This window comes from Ziziphus jujuba, chromosome 7 (genome assembly GCF_031755915.1).
Source record: "Ziziphus jujuba cultivar Dongzao chromosome 7, ASM3175591v1".
NCBI classification, from domain to species: domain Eukaryota; kingdom Viridiplantae; phylum Streptophyta; class Magnoliopsida; order Rosales; family Rhamnaceae; genus Ziziphus; species Ziziphus jujuba.
The window spans coordinates 3,251,100-3,269,323 of record NC_083385.1 but is presented as its reverse complement, the minus strand read 5'-3'; the positions used below and the strand labels follow the sequence as shown (position 1 = coordinate 3,269,323).

The 18,224-nt window shown below is 32.1% G+C and overlaps 2 protein-coding genes across 3 annotated transcripts; one reads left to right on the top strand and one right to left on the bottom strand.

Annotated features, from left to right (window-relative positions):
* Positions 1 to 1,093: 1,093 nt before the first annotated feature.
* On the bottom strand, positions 1,094 to 4,769 carry LOC107423662 (abscisic acid receptor PYL9). Of its 2 annotated transcripts, XM_048478697.2 has the most exons (4): positions 4,633 to 4,769; positions 4,282 to 4,468; positions 3,457 to 3,675; positions 1,094 to 1,828 (listed from the first exon to the last, which is right to left on the bottom strand). In XM_048478697.2, exons 2-4 carry the CDS (start codon positions 4,405 to 4,407, stop codon positions 1,613 to 1,615), a joined length of 561 nt encoding a protein of 186 aa, XP_048334654.2. In that variant the 5' UTR covers positions 4,408 to 4,468; positions 4,633 to 4,769; the 3' UTR covers positions 1,094 to 1,612. The 2 variants fall into 2 exon arrangements, with proteins under 2 accessions (XP_048334654.2, XP_060674772.1); XM_060818789.1 differs by lacking the exon at positions 4,633 to 4,769 and having other exon boundaries at positions 4,282 to 4,583.
* Positions 4,770 to 11,530: 6,761 nt separating this feature from the next.
* Positions 11,531 to 18,105, top strand: LOC107423640 (phospholipase A1 PLIP1, chloroplastic). Its single transcript, XM_025076690.3, has 6 exons — positions 11,531 to 12,257; positions 15,189 to 15,926; positions 16,080 to 16,604; positions 16,737 to 16,796; positions 16,911 to 17,324; positions 17,418 to 18,105. The coding sequence occupies exons 2-6, from the start codon at positions 15,237 to 15,239 to the stop codon at positions 17,832 to 17,834; spliced, it is 2,106 nt and encodes a 701-aa protein (XP_024932458.2). The 5' UTR covers positions 11,531 to 12,257; positions 15,189 to 15,236; the 3' UTR covers positions 17,835 to 18,105.
* The last annotated feature ends 119 nt before the right edge of the window (positions 18,106 to 18,224 follow it).

Sequence of the window (18,224 nt, the reverse complement as noted above, 5' to 3'; positions counted from 1 at the left end):
ATTGATTCTTGGATTTATCAAATGACTTTAATCCAGAAGCCCAGAAATTAAAATTTCAAGTTTTTTTTTTTTCCGCTTCCTTTTACTTTTCTGGATTTTTTTGAATTCTTAGTTTGAAATAATGCTTATTGCCGGAGCATTCTTATCAGTAATGACATTTAACGTCTGGTAGGAAATCTTTCTGGAAGAATTAAATAAAAACAAACGTCTATTAGGGGAAATAAAATATTTGGTGCAACGTGGCAAAATTTTAGCCGTGGGAGAGGGTACAGGGAGAGATATAGCACTTTTGAGACAGGATCTGAATACCCACCAATCATACAGGTATTTAAATCCTATGGATTTCTTCCTTGGCTTAAGCTAATCAGCCTTTGACATAAACGAAGGTAGAAGGACCATCATTTCTTTTTTTTCAGTCTTGACAGAAACGAAGATAAAAGGACCATTATTTCTTTTTCTGAGTCTTTGTTGTGGTTGTGCTACAACAAAAGCCACTATTCATTCACGAGGGCAATGAAACATTATACAACGGTTGACTTGACGTTGAAGGCGCTTCGCTACATAAGCCAGAGAGTTACCTTTCCCGAAAAGAAAGGGAAGAAGAAGATTGCCAAGTCACAGTTCGGAGTTGGAGTTGATAGATTAGAAAACGACTGATAAGCAAAGGACAACAATGCGGATAAAGTCATCAACTGCATTTTTTGACCAACTGACTTTGTTTCGCTTCAAAACAAGCATTGTTTGCAGTTGCATGAAACGTGTAGACTGTGGAAGTGGTCCTCCTCCTCAAGAGAAACCAACAACACCCCAAGTGGAAGTGGTCCTCCTCACTCCTCACCTTCTTCTTCTTTCTTTTTGTCTTATCAGTTGTTTGTGAGCATGCGCGGCCTAATCCATTCGGAGAATCAATCCCCTCACAACCACAACAATTTTTTTACTTTGCAACAAGATGACAAGTGAAAAATCAACTGATAAGGTGAAAAAACCATTGACAATTGCTCGACCTTTAATCGCTCCCGATATATTCACGACGACGACCAAATTAAAGATAGGCGGTTTTATTTTGAAACTCGATCTACAACCCAATAAGAAGTGAAAACAAAACTAAAGCGATTACAATACTTTATTTGAAAATATGGTATATACAAAACAAACAAAACAAAACTAGCGCTGGTTCTTCACCCAATCCTTCCACTACCTACCAGATCAAACACCAGTTCCATGGACACCCCATATATTTTCCAACATAACTATGTACAAATATAGTTATAGCAACGTTGGTACCAACCATGCGCAAATCCCAGAGGAATATCACAACTGAAAAGAACTTCCCCGAAGAGCTATATAAAAACCTACAAAGCTCATCCTTTCAGATACGGCATGACAAAGAAACCCCAGCACCAGTTTCACACTAAAGTAAATGAACGAAAAATAAATGAAAACAGTGTAGATTGATTCCCATAAGACAGAAATACAAAAGCCAGCAAGTATAGCCAAAACTTCTGAGAAGTGGAAGGACATCCCTACCTATCTCTACTCAGCATTTGAGATCAAAAACCCATGGGCAATATGATTGTAGTCATTGTTCTCCAGTGCCATCCCCGATTCTCCACTAGCGGTTGATAGGTTCAGTCCGGTCCTGCACAGCCATTCTCTCAGAGACATCAGCCAAGGCTTTGAGGTTGCACCGGATCAGGGCCTCAATAAAGTAACATGTCTCATCCTCGGTGTTCCCATCGGGCACATCCACCACAAAGGACTCAATTACCAGTGTCCCAGGTCTCCCATCAATAACCTCGGGATGGACAGTGATAATTGAAGAATAGTTCTGCGTATTTGAAGAGCACAGGAAACAGGGTTGGAATCTTCTTTAACTCATAGCATAAAACAAGGAAGTGCAAGAGATACTTTTAAATATTAGGGGGGTCAAAAAAAAAAAGAGGCAATATACTTAATTGTCCTATGCATAAGACAATAGATACCAGCAGACTTAGCTGTTTCAACAATGCTAACTTTGACAGATTGTAAAACATAATGTTCTAGATTTACTGTTTTTAATATTAGGACTCATACATTCTGAAAAATGCTAAGGGCGGTCAAGAAGGAGAACTAGCCATTCACTGGGCCACACATATTTACATTAGGATCATCCCAACCATATGTAGCACACAAGGCAAATGCATTGGGTCCATGAGCAGTTGAATGCCTATTGATATAATTGGCACTAATACTCATCAGCAGTTCCTTTCCTATTTTCATGAACCAAGTGAGAAACAAACAGTAGAGGTATGGATGTAAAAGGTAGTACCAAACCTCAGTTTAAAAATGCTTCAGCACGAGCACACGAATAATTGATGATGCTATGCATCCTATACAACCTAACCTATCAAAACAATGACAAAAATGTACATCAAAACTCAACTCAGCAGACGCCACTTCTACACCTTTATGTGTGAGTAGCAGGAGGATTGCTATAATTAGCAGATGCAGACAAAAATCACCACCATATCCCAAGGAGAAATTTTCAACACGGTCCAAATTTCTTCTAACTTTACAATGATAGACATAGAAGTAAATCGAAATATAACAAAAAGAAAATAGCATGAGATCTCCAAGGTGGTACTCAATTGATCACAAGAATACAAATCCAGCATGGTTGCAAAACACTTATCATCTCCAACTTAACATATAACTCACAAACAATTCCAACTCCAAAGACAAGAATAATAAGAAAATATCCTCTAGACTCAATGGCTAGCAAGAGAAATGGAGAAGTTGTGCCATCATAGAGAAAGTATAAGACACATATATTCCTGTTGAAATCCAATCACTTTTGAGTTGTTCATCATATGATTTTTCACTACCAGATGGTCCTATGTGGACTAAGTTTGACAATTCCCTGCTATCATAAATTCATGGAAAAACAAAATTAAGAATGCTATCCCTAAGCCACTTGCGTTTGAGTACATACTCAAAGAGTTAACTAATTAATTTGGTAGGATTAAAATTAAAAATACCCCAAATTTGGCAAATACCTGCTTCCGAATGAAGGTCTAAATAAAAACTTAAATCCAAATAGACTGCCTATTTATGACATGTTTATTAGACATGCCAGGCAATACCAACAATATCAATATAGTCAGCTTAAGAAATACAATAATAACTACTAAATAATAAGAAAACACAAGCATATAGATTTGAGAAAGTGCACAGTTTCTTCCAAGGCAATGGTCTGTTTTCGCTGTTTGCCATTGATTTGAGCCTATTCTGCAATTAACCAAATCTTTCTTGTTTTCACTTTGATCAAATGCTATATGTACTACATTTATGCCCAGCAACTCTACAGAAATCAAATCTAATAAGTTGCATGTTAAACATAGTATAACAGCACACCAACCCATGTAAATAGGTTCTTCAACTTGTAAGAAGAAATAGAGGAGAGAGAAGAATTAATACCCTAAGCCTGTGATCCCCATCAACAATCCTGATGCCAAGAATGTGCTTATCATCATCTAGAAGCTCCAGCCTCTCCATGCTGGTCGTAGCAGGAAGCCCAGATTTAACATTGACTTCTCTAACGCTTCCAATACCAAGGTCGTCCCCCCTCATGGTGCACCGGCTAACAAAGGGCTTGTACCTCTGGGGTTGATCAAAACTCCTTACCAATGACCATACCTAATAAAAAAGAAACAAATTTATCTGAAGCAATAAAAACTTCATTCAACCAAAGAAGCGTAAGTATCTACACGCAAGAAAGAAGTTTGCATAGAACAAACTACTAACAAACAATTTGAACAACAAATACTGCACCTAATACCCTCAAATCAAGACAATATACATACATATATATATATATATATACATACATATATTTCGAGTCCTTTAGATAAGATCAGAGTTCTTTAAAAGATTTGTAAGCTTCAATCGAACCAATCCAACGAATCCTTTTTGACTAACATTAATAACCAAAAATCCATACCCAGAAAAACCCATAAGTTAATAAGCCCCACTACTGGCCAAAATTTACACATTTTAGCCAAAATGAAGAAAACCCATATAAAAAAACGTCAAACAAGAACAAAAGCCACTCCAAATCGAGCTGAACTGCATGGATCTTCACAGAAGAACATGGTCACAGAAATGGAAAATCCTTTCTGTATCGAAAGCCAGTACGTATAAACGACTCCCAGCAAAAGAAAACCCAGAAACGAACAAAAAAAATAAATAGAAAAGAAAGAAAAGTTGATAAGCCGACCGATCGTACGGGTCAGAGAAACATACGAGATGTACAGGGGCTCTGATGTGCTTGAACATGGCCGAGGTGCACTGATTGTCTCTGGTCTCGTGCTTGTGATGCCTCCGTATGTACTGAACCTCCATTCCCACATATGCATCACCACCGTTCATTTTTGCCTAGTCCTTCTCAATCCCAATCTCAATCTCTCTCCCAAACTCTTTTTCCTTCTCTCTACACAAGAAAAGATACAAAAACACATATATATGAAAGATCCTGGAAGAGGGGTAATAGAGCAGAGAGTTCCAGAGAGATAGAGTAAAAATAAAAATAAAAATAAAAAGCCGTTTTGTTGCAGAAGCAGAGGCCTTTTGGTTGCGAAAAGGTACAAAACTTACCTTAGCTAGAAGCTTATTGGCAGGCTCTCAAAAATCTCTATAAATCCACCGACAATTTCTTTTCTTTTTTTTTTAATTTTCCATAAAAAGCCCAAAATCCCTTCCTATTAATTTTAATTCTTATCTAAAATAAAATATATTTGCTTTATCTCTCTCTAGTCTCTACTTTTAATTAGTTTATTAAAGTTGCAAAATAGTTATTATCTGTTGTGGGATTACAAGAAGAGGGTGATGGGGTTTCTGTCACAGCTTCTCTTTTACTGTTGGTTTTGAGCTTTGGGTTCTAGGCAGTGCCTTTATCATATCATAACTGCTTTTTTCCTTAGTGGGTATTTGGTACTTTTCTGTGACCCGCACTTAGTAAGTGGTTTTTTTTTTTTTTTTTTTAATCTTTTTAAGGTCAAATTATGATGGTGTAGATGATGCTAGCATGATTGTTACCACAAAAAAATAATAATATCCAATCCTAGTTAGTTCACATTGTGGGATGCACTAACTCTTTTGGTGATTTAAAACCGGCATATGGAAGAACATTTTTAATTTTTTTGGGGAAAAATGACAAAAACATTTTTAATTTTATTTATCACGGTGGAAGAAGATTGTATGTATTCTATACCTCTCAAATCTTATCACAAAAAACAAGTTGATAGTTTAGGTGGTAAAAAAAATTCGTTTGTTCTAAAGTTACAGATTTAAAATATTCGATATAAGTATATATTCAGGAATAAAAAAGTTTTTAAAATATATATTTTTAGCTTTTGTCTTTTGGCTGAAGTGAGAAAAAACTTTACAATTTTGTTTTATTTGGTGATTTAAAAAGTAGCACTTATATTTGGATTGCTTTGTTTCTAACTTAATTACTTCTACTTCCTTTTTCATTTCCTTTATGATGATTAAAAAAATGAGACTATTTTTTTTTCTTTTCTTTTCTTTTTCTTTTTTTTTTTAATTTATATGTTCATTGAATAAAAAAAGGGGTTGCGAAATTCATAAAAATAAATAAATAAAATTTCTTGTTTTGGGAGGATTGAAAATTAAGAACATTAGGCTATGAATGTGACCTTAGTTAAAGCTTCAAAGCTTCCAAACCTATTGCATAATTCAAACCCACCTCGGTAAACATGTCTTCATCGCACCAAAAGACAAAAATATCAAGTTGGACTTCTAGTTTCTTTCCACGTGTCAGTGCCGTATTGGAAAAAAACCATCTAATGGTGTTTTGTGGATTATAATTGGACCACGTTGGCATAAAACGATTTTATCCAATATTTTAAGCACGTCATCCACCGACCAAAAAATAAAATAAAGGGAAAAATAAATAAACAAAAGTGTTCCTGATAGACATCCACAAAGGGCGTGTAATTTCTTAGATAGATGGATGTCTTTAAAAAATATCCACTTTGGGGACAAGTTGGCCCAAATCGACCTAATCACCCAAAGTTGTAAAGAGTGTAAAAATTGATAAGCTCCAAAAACGACAAATTAAATATAATCTTTACAACGTCTAACTTTTCTCTACTTGTTAGGAAAGTAATTACATCAAAAGATTATGGCTTTAAGAAAAACAAATACAAAATTTAAAATTTTATTTAAATATATAATTAGATTTACATTACAATAGATATTTCTTTATTAACCTTGAACTAAAATATCAACAAATTGATGAGACATAATAAAATTATACTTTAAAAAAATAAACCTTGTAAAAATCGTAAATGCATATTTTTAAGTTTCAATTCCAATAAAAAACAAATATGTTTTTTTTTTTAAATGAAAACACACATTGCTTAAAATAAAGATATGTGATAATAAAGCCATCATGATTATATATAAGATTAATTGTGGATTAATACCATGAAATTTCAAAGTTATACGAATTCCACCCTAAAATTTAAAATTATTTGAATTGAACATTAAAGTTTCATACATATTATAAATCAATCAAATTGACTAATGATTTTAATTTGACTATTTAACAACTTCAACATACTGATATCATAATTTATTTTTCAGAAAAAAATTAAAAAATTTTGAAAAGTAATTTTCTTTTTTTTTTCCACTTTATATTTAGGATTTTCTATTTAAAAAATTGTATCAGATCCTATTTTATTTAAATTAAAACTTCGAAAAAAATGAAATATTTTTAGACTTAAAATTAGATCCAAAATAAAATTTCAAAATAAAACTAGAATTTATGTCAAATAAAATATTTTTATTAGAAAAAAATTAAATAAATAATTTTAATAGATCAAAAGTAATAATATTTTTTTATGCCCAAACCATAAAAAAAAATAGTACTGAATAAAAAATAAAATTAGACAAAAAATAAAAATAAAATTTATTTTTTTTGTTTTTTTATTTTAATCTAAGAAAAAAATGATGGCAGATTTATTTATATTCATTTGCAAATCACTAGATTTTATGAAGAATAAAAAATCATATAAAAATCAAAAATAAAATGAAAAAGATAATGATCTAAAAATAATAAAAATAAATTATTAGACCAAACAAAAATAAAAATAAAATCAATAATAATAAATTTATCTTTATTTTTTATATTAGACCAAAATAAAAAAAGAACAAAAATTAAAATATATTTTTATTATTATTTTTTTTTATGGTTGATAATAAAAGATTATTATAAATTTTTGATCTAAAATTATTTTATTTAATTTTTGGTCTAATTTATATATTTTTACTAGAATAAAATTCCAATTTTAGTTTTATTTTTATTTTTTTCTAATTTTTATATTTGTAATTTTTTCCCTTTTTTTATGGTTTAGGCATGGAAAATTATTTTACTTAATTTTTGGTCCAATAAATTTTTTTTATTAAATAAAAAAAATCAATTTTATTTTTATTTTTATTTTTTGGTATAATTTTAGGTCAAAAACATTAATTTCTTTGAAATTTTAATTTAAATAAAATAGAAATGGATAGAATTTTTTAAATAAAAAAAATCATAAATATAAAATAAAAAAATAAGAAATTTTTTTAATTTTTTTTGTTAAAACAAATTATGATGTTGATATAGCATTATGCTGATGTCATATAACGGTAAAATTAATAACGTTAATCACTTAGACTAATTAGTAATAAATTTGAAATTTTAAAATTTAATTCAAACGATCTCAAACTTTAAAATTCAATTCATATAATTTTAAAATACTAATTAGTAATTAACCCATTTATGTATACATCAACATCACAATTCGAGACTTAAAAAATAAATCTAACTAGTAAGATAATAATTTATGAGTGTCCTACATTCCAATGGCATATCCAATAAGAAAGCAAGTATCTTAATCTTATACAGAAAATACGATAGAAGCCAAATGCAAAAAGACAGTCAAATTTATCTGAATCGAAAAAGGATATGTTACAATTGTTTTGGCAGCATTAGGGGGTTGTGGGTTAGGTCCAATAATGGATGGTATAGCAGAATATTTGTTTTGTGAGGCTGTGAAGGTTGCAGCCTGCGAGAAGAGGACCAATGAATCATCGTCACGGCGAGAGTAGTCAGATTCCACATTTGGGTTTCCATGTTCAATGTTCCAGAACTCATTTTCTTTATTAAAAGCATTTATACTAATGCAGTCCTAAAAAGTGAGCTAAAGTTAATAGCATTTTTGGCAACTTTTTTGTTTAAGGGTTGCTGCTAGCCTTTTTTTTTGGTGGGATCCAAAACTCGAGGGACTTTGAGGAGGTCCTCTTGTTTATTTTTGGCTGTTGTAGAAACTTAGAATCCCACAAGTATTTGGACTCATTTTACTTCTGAATAATGAAAATCTAGAATTTTTTTATTAGACTTGGAATTTCATAATGTATATATATATATATGTTAGGGTGCAAAAAAAGTCTTATTTTTTCAATTTTTTTTACTTATTTTTAACTAGAGTTGGAATTTCATAATATATATATATATATATGTTAGGGTGAAAAAAGTCTTATTTTTCCATGTTTTTTTACTTATTTTTAATTGGACTTGGAATTTCATAATATCTATATATATCTTAGGGTGAAAAAAGAGTTATTTTTTCAAGTTTTGTACTAAAAAGAAAGCGAAACAACAAACAAGTATATTAAATTCGTTAGAGACTACGGAACAAAGGAAAGGGACAGGACAGAGAGAATTAATTGGTTGGTAAAGCATATGGTGATATGAGATATGGTTTTTGTGTAGTTTCATTTGATGAGAAATAACAAGAAAAAAAATAAATAAATAAAAAAAGGGAAAATATCATAAAATCTTAGGAGTAAGAATAGTCAAAAGTCATAAATTTTACCGACATGTAGTTCGCATGCCTTTAGAGGATTCTAAAACTTATCCATTCTGGTTGTGCTTGTGACCCACTTTTCTTCTTTAGTGCCCAGTGAAATAAACAGTTTTCTTTGAATTTTATTTTATTTTTTCCATCTTATGATTGAAAATTGTTTGAACAAGACAGTTGCCCAACCAACTGCATATTCTGTGTTGTGCCATCATTTCATGATTCTTCTTCAATAGCCAATTGAATAATGTGTAGTGAAATTTTCTTAAAGGTAATAATATTGTCTCCATGCAATTGATAATGTCACCAAAATGTTAGGCAGATATTAACTTCCATTTCATAAATAGCATTGAAGATTTGTTTTTATAAAAAGAAACTGATTTTAACTTTTACATTTTGAAAATTAAAATTAAAATTTTGATAAATTTTATTATTATCTTAAAAAGTTCTATACTGTTTATTTGCATGACACAGAACCTTGACATGATACTTTAAGACACTACCAAGAGTTTTTTTTTTTTTTTTTTTTTTTTTGGTTGTGAGAAAAAAAAAAACTTCCATTTTATATGTTGTCAAAATAATAATATTAATAAACTTCCATTTCGCATGGTCTGTCTCCTCTTAGCCAATCAAAGTTGAAAAAATTTGAAGTCACTTTTTTCTCTTTTTCTTTGATAACCAAGTCACTTTCGAATTGAGATGCCCTTTGTACTACAATAGGTCTAATCAGAAAATTTTAAGTGGCCTTGTTAGATTCCCTCCATTGGGCCATTATTAATGTGCCATGGAGTTCAAAAAAAAAAAAAAAAAAAAAAGACCAAAAAAGAAATAATATTAAAGGTAACAAGGTTCTCTTATAGGGCAAGTGGAGCAACATAATTGGGCAAACCAAAATTTTGGAGACAAAATTATTATTCTGCAAGTTTCTTTATTGCCGTTTAGCAAAAAAAAAGTTTCTTTATTGCAGTTTCCACTACCCAAAGCCCAATTGGCAGCAGATTTATTGGATGTTTCATAAAAGACTCAAACTTGACATGGACCAAGGTTCACTAGCCGAAAAAAGTGTCCCTCTTTTCAGACATTTCATTTTAAAAGAATACTCTTCCTCAGGATTGGGATTGACTAGCCTCATTATCGGGGAAAATTAAAAAAGAAAATAAATAAAAATAAAAATAAAGGGAGTGTTTGAGCAGCCCTATCACACCCATAACAATTTTAACCTACTTTAATGTCTTTTTTTTAAAAAAATATTCTCTCCTATCACCTGAACAAGTACCATCCAAAAAACTGCATTTGTTTGTTTGATTTTTTTTCTTAAATCAAAATTTGCGTTTGTATGTGCAGCAACAGGCTATTTTGCTGCCAGCAAGATGCATTTTGGTTAACGAATTCTAACTAATTAAATTTTTTTTTTTTTTGGGTTTTAACTAATTGATTTGATTTTATGCAATTTATGAAAAATTTAACCCTTTTTAGGAAATATAAAACAAAATCTACAATCAAAAGCATATATTTTAAGATGCATATGTATATATATATATATATATTATTTAAAAAAAATGCTTATATTATACACGTACATAAATACATTGAGGATGATGTGGGAATCAAGAATTTTGTTGCGAGATGAATGTAAAGAAAGAAGGTTGCTGGCAATAAGTCGATTATAATAACCAAAATAGCCCAACTAGATATAGATCTTTTGGGATATGATACACACACAGTATGGGTTGGTAGTCAACCCAAGTAAGCCCAAGTTTCTAAATACTGGACTGAGCCCATTTAACTTGACTAGACAAGGTTTGAGTTACTATCAAGCTTATCATGTTCAATCATGTAAAGAAATCTCATATCAGCCCAACTCAATCCAAAGTTATGTCAGGCCTATTAACTGTTTATGGCTATTTTGAAAAGAAAAAACAAAATATTGGAGTATACATATTTTATTTATAAGTCTGGCTGTCTGGGGGTATTTTCTTCTTCTTCTTTTTTATAATTATTATTTTGGTAAAATATTTTGAGCTAATGACTGAAAAATTGTTTAAATCAATGAAGAATAAATTTGGAAAAATAACAAATATAATGTAAGAAATAGAACCAATTGAGGATAAATGTGAAGTGTTAGAAGGATGAAGATTGTGGAAAATGAAGAAACAAAATGAAGCTCATGAAAAGGTTGTGAATGGGAAGGGAGATGAGAAAGGCGTGGCAAAGGGCAAACGTGGGTCCCACTCCCAAACTAAGACGCGGGCAAACGTGGCGAGCGGTGAGGCTGCCACGATGGGGGTGGGATGGAGTCTGGGCTTTTGGGATCGGTTTGGCGTTTTCCGTCCCAACGCCGTTGGAAATTAGCAAAGTGGGAGCCAGGGGAAAACAAAAACCAAAAGCTGAGGGAGGAAATAGGATGAGAGAAGTAGAAGGTGTTGAGGTTTGAACGAAATGTGTAAGCATCTGCCACTGACTCCTTCATGCAACCGCACATTTGGCCGTTTCACCAACTTTCTAAAACCCTTTTCATTTCATATATGCACGTGTGACATTAAAAAAAAAAAAGAAAAAAGAAAAAAAAAAGGTTGCCATTGCCAAATCTAATAAATCACCAACATACACCTGAGAGAGATCCATGTCGAACTTGAAGAAAGTTTGCCATTTTTTTTATTTTTTTTATTTTTTTAAATCTTGGATACGCTTTCAGTTAGAGGACCCGAAAGGTAATAAATAAAAAAGAAAGGGGTATTTTATGTCCCTTTACTCATTATTCTTATTATTTAAAAAAAGAAAAAAAAAAAAGAGATTGTTGAAAGAGTGTGGCAACAGACAGGCCTCTACATCCACGTGAACAGATTCTCCATCTCCATGGCTCTCTGTGTAGTATCTGCTGCTATATAAATTAAAAACCTCCATTCTAATTCCATTGTGTTGTAGTATAATAAAACTCCCCCAGATCTCGTTCTCTCAGAGCTCGGAAACAACAAGGAAGGAGAAGAATTACAGCCTCTCTCTCTCTCTCTCTGCTATTCTCTGCACTATAAGCATTTATACATTGAGCCTTCTTCAAAAATCCGTACATATATATATATATATAAAATGATTTTGTTACTTCCTTAAATTTTCAAAACCTTAACTACTCCAATCCTGCTTTGCTAATGATAATTATATACGTATATATTGGAATCTACATAGTCGGAATCTCAATTCCCTATAAATTACATCCTCCATTGCTGTAGCTCTCTCTGTTTTTGCTCTTGATGATCTCCTTCTGAGTCCAATGTGATATATACTTTCAAAAGACCTCTCAAGGCTTAAATGGATTCAGTACGAACTCTTACACTGGTTGGCAAAATTATTGACCAGGTAATTAAGTATACTCCCTATCTCTAACTTCTTTGATTATATTCTTTTCTCTTTTTTCTATTTTATATTTCTTTTTTCCAACTCTTGTGATCAGTCGTTTTAATAGGCATAGATTAATGGTTGGTTTGGTTTTGTTTTTAGAAAAAGAAAAACTAAAGGAGAATATATAATTAACAAACTCGGCAACTAATTAATTGTTTAGTCTTCTATATGTGAATTTTTTTCTTTTACTATTTTTTGTTTGAGCATTCTACCTAGGAGGGAACAAAAAGTCATTAATTCATTTGTTTTTTTTGGGTTTCTCTCTTTTTTCTTTTTTCTTTTTTTTTTTTTTTTTGGTTGAAGACAGCAAAGTCGTAATGATTAAACAGAAATTAAGAAAATAAAAATAAAAATAGGAGCTATGGTGGATAGAGTTTGACAACAATGTTGTTCGCATTAATGGATTGATTAATATCCACCAATCTATTTGAAAAATTCATAAATTTAGAGTAATGGTGGCACTGGTTGGCTTGGCTTTTCCTGTTAATGATTGAAAACATATGAAGCACATTATTTATTTATTTTTTTGTGTGTGTGTGTGGAATATATTATTTACATTAACATGCTCAATTAGCACGAATTTTCTGTCTCACAAATGTTTGCCAATTCCTTAATTCAATTGAAATTTTTGATCTGACCCTATCTTTCAATAGACTCAATAATAATATATCTCACAGAAAAATAGACAGACAAAAAAGAAAAAAAAAAACAATTGTTTACACAAAGAAATTAAAATAATAATAATAATTTATGACAGAATGGGAAAGGAAAGGAGAAGTAACGATTTTAATTAATGAGGTAATAAAAGTGAGAGATGGGGTTGTTAAATGATGCATCGCATTCTGATTCCACCTGGCGCACATGCAAATCTGTTTGTTTACACTTTAAAGGCTCCTAAAGCAAACCATGATGTAATAATCTAGATTCTTGATCTATATACTTTCTTTTTCTTTCTTTTTTAATCAAAATTTGAAATTTTATATTAATATGAAGAAAAATTTCATCTACCTTCCTCAAGTTTGATTAAAATTCATTTATATTTAAAGGTCTAAAAATCAATATTTATCTTTTAAAATTTGAATAATTATTATTTACCATCCTATAAATTAATATTTGATAAAATTAATTTATGAAAAGCCTATTTTACTTTTATGAGTTTAAATTAACATTCCATTATTATTTTATCATTTACTTTGTAATAATCTACATTAAAACATATCATTTACTATAAATTTCGTTTGTACAATAATAAACAATATGCAAAAAGTTTTGATATTTATTTTGAAATTAAAAAGTAAAATAGAGTATTTATAAATAAATTTATTCAAAAATAATTCTAAAGGTGATAAATGATAATTTTCTGTTTAAATGATGATTTTTTAAAAAAGAATCTCTGAATTTTTATCAAGCTTGGGAGTGTAAATGAAATTTTACCTTAATATAATATTATATTGATATAGCCGAACAAATTGATTAATTGAAAGAGTTTTTAAGTCTTATGGAGCTTTGTTATTCCTGCAATGTCGTGTTTAATTAATTATTTGCGATTATTCCAATACAAGAAGATAATAATTAAAAGAAAACAGATTCGACCTATCCGCAAGTAAAACGAATTGTGGTCAATTAAAACAAAGATTTACTTGATTTTAAATATTTATTAATTTTTTAAAATTTTTGTTTGAAAAGAATTTGATGGAAAATACTCGCATATAAACAAAGGCAGTCGTGCAAGATATCTAGGAAGCGGTGACAAGTTCAAGGATTTTATAACTTGGTGAGAAACTTCTAGTTTAGTGTTTTTTTTTTTTTTTTTTTTTTTTTTTTTTTTTTTTTTTTTTTTGGGTATATGCAAAGTCCCCCATTGAAATTAACCAAGAGTTTTACTTCTGTCTCTCTATTGGTCTTTTGTGAAAATTTTCTATTGATGAAATTTAAACCAATTAATTGCACAGTTCAAAGGCAACTAACATTTGATCGCATCTAAATGAACAATGAATGAGTGAAATAAGGAATTGTGAGTTTCTCATACATATATATATATATATATATATATATATATTATTTTTTTTTCTTTTCTGAAAATTGAATGCATGCATTTTTTATTAAATTAAATTAAAAGACTAAGTTTCTATAAAATACGATAATGTAGAAGATACATAATACACGCCTGACCGTATAGGATGATATCTACATAATACATACTGTCCCACTTCTGATTTTACAATAAAACTTTTTCAATTTGGCATCAAGATAATTTCAATAGGAATCTCTGCTTAGCTAATTGGTATTAGATAACATTAAATATAAAAAAATTGGAAAACTACACAAAATTCCATCATAAAGAATAAAATATTACATTACTCAAATGCTGACACGACGATCGTTTGAGGATATCTAACCAGTTTCATAAAATTTGCCGACACTGTTACTATGGATTCGAAAATTCAAAACCTTAAGATTTATATAGTTGACAAAGCATTGCCATTTTGTTAGCTATACGATAGAAAATTTGTTAGTAAAAAGTCATGGAAACAGAAACATGTCTTCGAACATAACTAAGTTGTGTTTTGGCAGTAATATAGGCCACATTTTGTCCACTTTACAAATTAAATGACTATAGAACCACTTTAACCAACCCAAAATACGAAATGTAGTATTTAATGGTTTGGTGGTTTCCATGGTAAAAAATGGCCTCCTAAATATCTTCGTTGTTAACAAGAGGAGCATAGGTTTTTGCATTGTGCTTATAAGGTCCATTTCCATAAGTTGATCGGTTTTCAAGCTGTTTTCCCAGAACTCAAAAAAAATTTCTAGTTCAGGACTTGTCTAATCCTCTGTAGAACAGAATCTGACATTTTCACTAAGAAGGTTTGCATCATTCTTTTTCAGGCAAGTCTTGGCTATTAGGATTGTACAGTAGCAATAATCGGCACAATCATGGCATGTACTTCATTGAGTATTCCAACCTCACCAGCTTCATCAAGAACAAATGGCATCTTCAAAGAGCAGGGCAATGGCCTTTACCGATCCGGCTCCAGCAAAGACCTTCCGAGCCATGCCAGTGCCTGTATGCGAAGGTCTTATTCTGATAACCATATTTGTTATAGTGGCAATCGTGTCCATGCTGCACAGACAGAACCAAAACTAAAGAACAGCCGTTCCGTGGGGATCTTTCCATTTCAGTTATCGGGTTCCATTATTCCGAACACACTAAAATCTTTTTTATTTGATCCGGAGACGAGCAGGGATATGAGTATGGTGGAGAAGGAAACGAATATAGTGGTGGTGGAGAATACCGGTGAGAGTGATCATGAAGGACAGGAGATAAAAAGAGCAAATTGGGTTGAGAGGCTACTGGAAATTAGAAGCCATTGGAGGAATAGGCATCAAAAAGAAGATATGAAGGAAGAAGATGGGGGTCGTGATGAGGAACAAATTGGTAATTGTGGTTGTGATGAAGATGAGAATGGATGTGTGGTGAGTTATAATTCTGAAGAAGAAGATGAAGTGAGATATGATCGTGAATCATTTTCCAAGTTTTTGGCGAAGGTACCCTTGTCGGATACCAAACTATTCTCTAAGCTAGCCTTCTTGTGTAACATTGCTTATGTGATACCAGAGATCAGGGTATGTGTTTCTCAATGTATTTTTTTTTTTTTTTTTTTTGGGGGGGGGGGGGGAAGGATTCAATTTCAGTTGAAGATTGAATTCAAATTTGTGTTAAACCAAAATGGGATATTTCATGCATAAAAAAAGTAACTTTGTCCTACTAACATGCAGGGTAAGGATTTAACAAGATATTTTGGCCTACAATTTGTAACATCTTCCTTAGAAAAGAAAGCAGAGACAGCTGCAGTCAAAGCAAAACTCGACCAGGATTCAACTCGTGTACCCGTAGCAACCTCCTTAGACATTAGTGAATCCTATTCAGATAAAGCTTCAGATTCAGAACCGAAGCTTTCCATCCATCCTTCCCGTGCTTATGAAATTGCTGTCTCAGCTGCATCCTATGTCCAATCACGAGCAAAGAACATGTTATCGCTTGGCTCCAAAAATCTGCAGGAGGACAATGAGCAGGATTCAAAGGAAAGTAAAGATCAAACACAAGAGGAGGGACAAAGCTCCCGTGTTTACAAATCAGAGGTCGCTGCTTCCATGGCTGCATCAACAATGACAACCGTGGTTGCAGCAGGGGAAAAGGAAAAAATGGAGGCAGCTAAGGACCTTCAGTCACTCCACTCCGCACCTTGTGAATGGTTTGTCTGCGATGATTCAAGTACATATACTCGTTGCTTTGTAATTCAGGTAAAAGAAACGATATTAGTTTAAAATTTTCTGAAAAAAACAGATAGCACCCTAAATATTTGATACACAAAATCAATAAGATATATGAAGTGATGGGATATAGCTAACATGCTATTTGTTTTTGTCTTTCAGGGTTCAGACTCTCTAGCATCTTGGCAGGCAAATCTCTTCTTTGAACCCACTAAATTTGAGGTAAAGCATATTTTCTGCTTTTTAGAGCTTTAAAAAAACTCCTTAATCTGTGCATCTTTGGAGGGAACAGATATACCAGAAACCATTGACAAATTTAAGAATGTACTTGTGCAGGGAATGGATGTTCTTGTTCATAGAGGAATTTATGAAGCTGCAAAAGGAATCTATGTGCAATTCATGCCAGAGATAATGGAGCATTTGAATAATTATGGGGAGCGTGCCAAGCTTCAGTTTACTGGTCATTCTCTTGGAGGAAGTCTTTCTCTCTTAGTCCACTTGATGCTACTAACTAGGAAGGTTGTCAAGCCATCCACCCTTCGCCCAGTGGTCACTTTTGGCTCTCCATTTGTGTTCTGTGGAGGCCAAAAGATACTCAATGAACTGGGATTGGATGAGAACCAGATTCATTCAGTGATGATGCATAGAGATATTGTCCCCAGAGCATTCTCCTGCAACTACCCTAACCATGTGGCTGTAGTCCTAAAACGTTTAAGTTCATTCCGGTTACACCCTTGTTTAATTAAAAATGTAAGTAATGTATCATCAACTATATCGCATTCCATTTGGAAGCTTGGTTCATTATTGATCTGAAGCTTATGAAAGTCGTCTCTCATACTGCAGAAATTACTATACTCTCCACTGGGTAAACTATTCATCCTGCAGCCTGATGACAAGTCATCTCCTCCTCACCCTCTTCTTCCTTTGGGAACTGCCCTCTATGCTTTGGACAGGACTAAATGTGGCTTCTCAGCAAGTGTATTAAGGGCCTTCCTCAATAATCCCCACCCACTAGAAACTCTGAGCGATCCTACAGCTTATGGTTCAGAAGGAACAATCCTTAGAGATCATGACTCCAGCAACTATCTTAAGGCTGTCAATGGGGTGCTAAGGAAACATACAAAGCTGGTTCGGAAAGTAAGAAAGGAAAATAACTTAGTGTGGCCACTGCTTACTTCACCGTCACCACACTCATGGAGCCATGAAAGTAATATGGAAACAAGAAGACTAAGAACCAAGGAGATAATGACTGGTGTGTGATGCTGTTTTTCGCAGGGTTACAGACAAAGGATGTTTATAAGGCACTTGAATGAAGATTCACGGATCTAGTTGTTCTCATCTGTTTCCTGTGAAAGTTGCAATTTGCCAAGTGTCTTGCTTGCTGACCTCTCAGTACAGTAATCTATCCTACTGCTCATAACTGACAAATGCCTTTGTTCATCTATGTAATCTATTCTACTCATAACTGACCAACACTGTAATTTAATGGAAGATATTTCTAATGGAAGATATACGGTATTTTATGTCCCAAGTTGAAATACCATCCTGTGGCTGATTTACAAATGACTTGTTTGTAAATTCTCTACTAATGCTCTTTGAAATAGAATGCACTTTTGTCTTCCAAAGAGTATATTTAACAGATTTAAGGAA